Here is a 2535-nt window from a genome sequence, read left to right on the forward strand (position 1 = left end):
TGGGTGCGCGTCCCCCCTACAGGCCCCGCCCCATCCCCAACCTCCCGTAAGCCCCGCCCATTCCCGCATCCCGAGCTCCGCCCCTTCGCAGTGGGCGTGGCCGCCCGTCCCATACGACCCAATGAGCGCGGGGGGCGGTGCGGCCGCAGCCAATGAGCTGCGCGGCGCGAGCCGATGACGCAACCGCGGGCGCGACGGGCCGTTCCGGCGGCATGTGGAGGGCGCTCGGCGCCCGCGCCGCGCGGAGCCCCCGCGGAGGGATCCCCGGCACCCCCCGAGCAGGGACCGCCGCAGGGACCCCCCGGGACGCCCCCGCCGCGCTGCTCGCCCGCCAGTGCAGCTGCGTGACAGCGCACGGGGCGCGGCGGGCGCGGCGGGCCTGGCCCCGGGGGCACGGGGAGGGGGCGGTGGCGGAGGGAGGAGGAGGAGGAGGGTCAGGATCAGGATCAGGCTCAGGCTCAGGCTGGGGGGGGTGGTGGCGGGGAGCGCTCCGCGGCCGCCCCGCCCTCGCCGGCCCCGGGCGCTTGATGGCCGCGCTCGCCGGGGTGTTCGTGTGGGACGGGCGGCGCATCGAGGAGGAGGAGCTGCGTCGGTGCGTGAGTGGGGAAACACCGGGAACGGGACAGCCTCGGAAAGGGGCCACCGGGAACGGGGATATTGGGAATGGGGCACCCCCGGGAACAGGGCCCTGGGAATGGGACACCGGGAACGGGATTCCCAGGTCCCCGGGATACGCCCACCGTGGGACAGCCAGGATCGGGACATCCCCCGCCTCCGCTGGGGCCTCCAGGTGCCCCAGCGCCCTCTCCTCTTCCTTATATCCCGGATGCCTTCAAATCCTCAGGATTCACCCCTGAATTCTTTGGATGGGAGTGCCCCCGCTGTATTGATCCGAGGGTATCCTACTAAATCTGAGGGTGCCCTGCCAAAATCTGCTCTGGAAGGTGCCCCCTACCTTTTTTTGGAGTTGCTGAGGGGGCACCATTCCCTAAATCCTGTCCCTGTGGGGTATCCCCCAATTCAGACCTTGGGGTACCCCAGTTCTGGTCTGGGGGTATCCCCCTGTCTCCCCAAATCCCATCTCGGGACCCCCTGCCCATCTTCCCCCTTTTAAGACCTTGGTGTGCCGCCCAGTCCTCCCATATTCCTCCCCAAAATTCCTGAGGGGGTTGTTAGGGTGTCCCCTCCCCCCCCCCCAAACTTTGGGATGCTGCTGGGAATTCTCCACATGGAAAAGGAGGTTTTCCCCCTCTCACCCCCTTGCTGGGGACCCTCCAAACCCATCCTTGTGCCCCAGAAGGGGTGTGAGACCCAGCCAAATCTCACGGGATAGAGGTCAAAGGACGCCCCTACCCCCCTCCAGAAGCTCTTGGAGTGTTCTGGGAATCTCATGGCTTCCTTAGGGATTAGTTCGTTTAATTACCCCGTGATTCAGCAAGGGGTAATTAACCCTTAATGGTAATCTTGGGATCCAAAATTCCACCTCCAGGTTCCTCATCCCACAGGGACTCATCACCCAGAGTTTGAGAAGCACCTCATTTAAGGCTTAATTAACCCTGGAGTTAATGAGGAATCCCCCTCACCCCCCTCATGGCACCTCCGGAGTATTTAGGGAAATTCCCAGCGGGGAAAAAGCCCCAAATCCCAACCTCATTCCCCAGAAAAGAACCTTTGGGATTGGGGATAAACCCAGGGGACTTTTCCAGTGGCTCAGCAGGGCTGGGTTTAGTCCTGGGATTAAAACCAGGCAGGATTTCCTTGCTCAAGGTCAGGTTGTGGTTTTCCTGGCCAGGCAGGATGGATTTGGAGATAAGCAGGATAAGCACTTTGCTCCTTGTCCCAGTTGGATCCCATGCCATCCCCCTGGGGATCATTCCCAGTTCCCTACCTCTGGATCCCATCTCCAGTGGCTCAACTGGTGGTTGGGAATGCTGCTGATCCCATGGATGGAGAGGGCAGAGGCTGGAATGGCTCATCTCGGAGGGGGAAGGGTGGGATGGTGGGGTTGGGGTTGTGGAGGAACCTCAATCCCAAAGGGAATATCTACAGAAAACGGGCTTGTGGATCCAATTGATGCTGTGGAGCTTTGGGATCTGCCTGGAGATCTGGGAAGGGAGTGGTTCCAAGGAATGGGAACACAAGCTCAGCCGGTCCCAGGTTGTTAATTCCAGCTCTGTTCGTTAATTACCTGCATGAATTAGGGCCTCTGGAAGCACCCTGGGATCCTCCTCCCTCCTTCCTTGGCATTCCTGGGGGCTTTGAGGGTGGATGAACCAACCTTGCCTCTCCAGGGCTGTTTTTGGGAGCTTAGGCTGCACTCAGAGGGATTATCCTGGTTGGGGCGGGGAGGTTTCCAGGCTTTTTTCCATTGGATTTTTGGGAGTTGGGATCCAAATCCAGCACCAGTTTCTGTTGGCCGAGGAGGCTGAAACTGGGGGTTGATCCAGGGTTTTCCCAGCTCCTTCCCTCCCATTTCCTGCTCCAGATGCTGTAGGAGATTCCCATCTTCCCCCTTTCCCGCCCCCTGGAACAGCA

At 61.3% G+C, this 2535-nt stretch overlaps 1 protein-coding gene across 1 annotated transcript in view; it reads left to right on the forward strand.

The window, feature by feature from the left end:
- The first annotated feature begins 212 nt into the window (after positions 1-212).
- The window catches only part of STARD7 (StAR related lipid transfer domain containing 7), a 6968-nt gene continuing 4645 nt past the window's right edge, over positions 213-2535 (forward strand). The window contains exons 1-2 of the mRNA XM_027910360.1: positions 213-741; positions 845-897. Coding sequence (XP_027766161.1) covers positions 213-741; positions 845-897 — 582 coding nt within the window. The remainder of the gene's footprint in view (positions 742-844; positions 898-2535) is intronic.

This window comes from Empidonax traillii, unplaced genomic scaffold (assembly GCF_003031625.1).
Source record: "Empidonax traillii isolate 1590-97213 ecotype Southwest subspecies unplaced genomic scaffold, ASM303162v1 scaffold3273:size34157, whole genome shotgun sequence".
In the NCBI taxonomy this organism is placed as follows: Eukaryota; Metazoa; Chordata; class Aves; order Passeriformes; family Tyrannidae; genus Empidonax; species Empidonax traillii.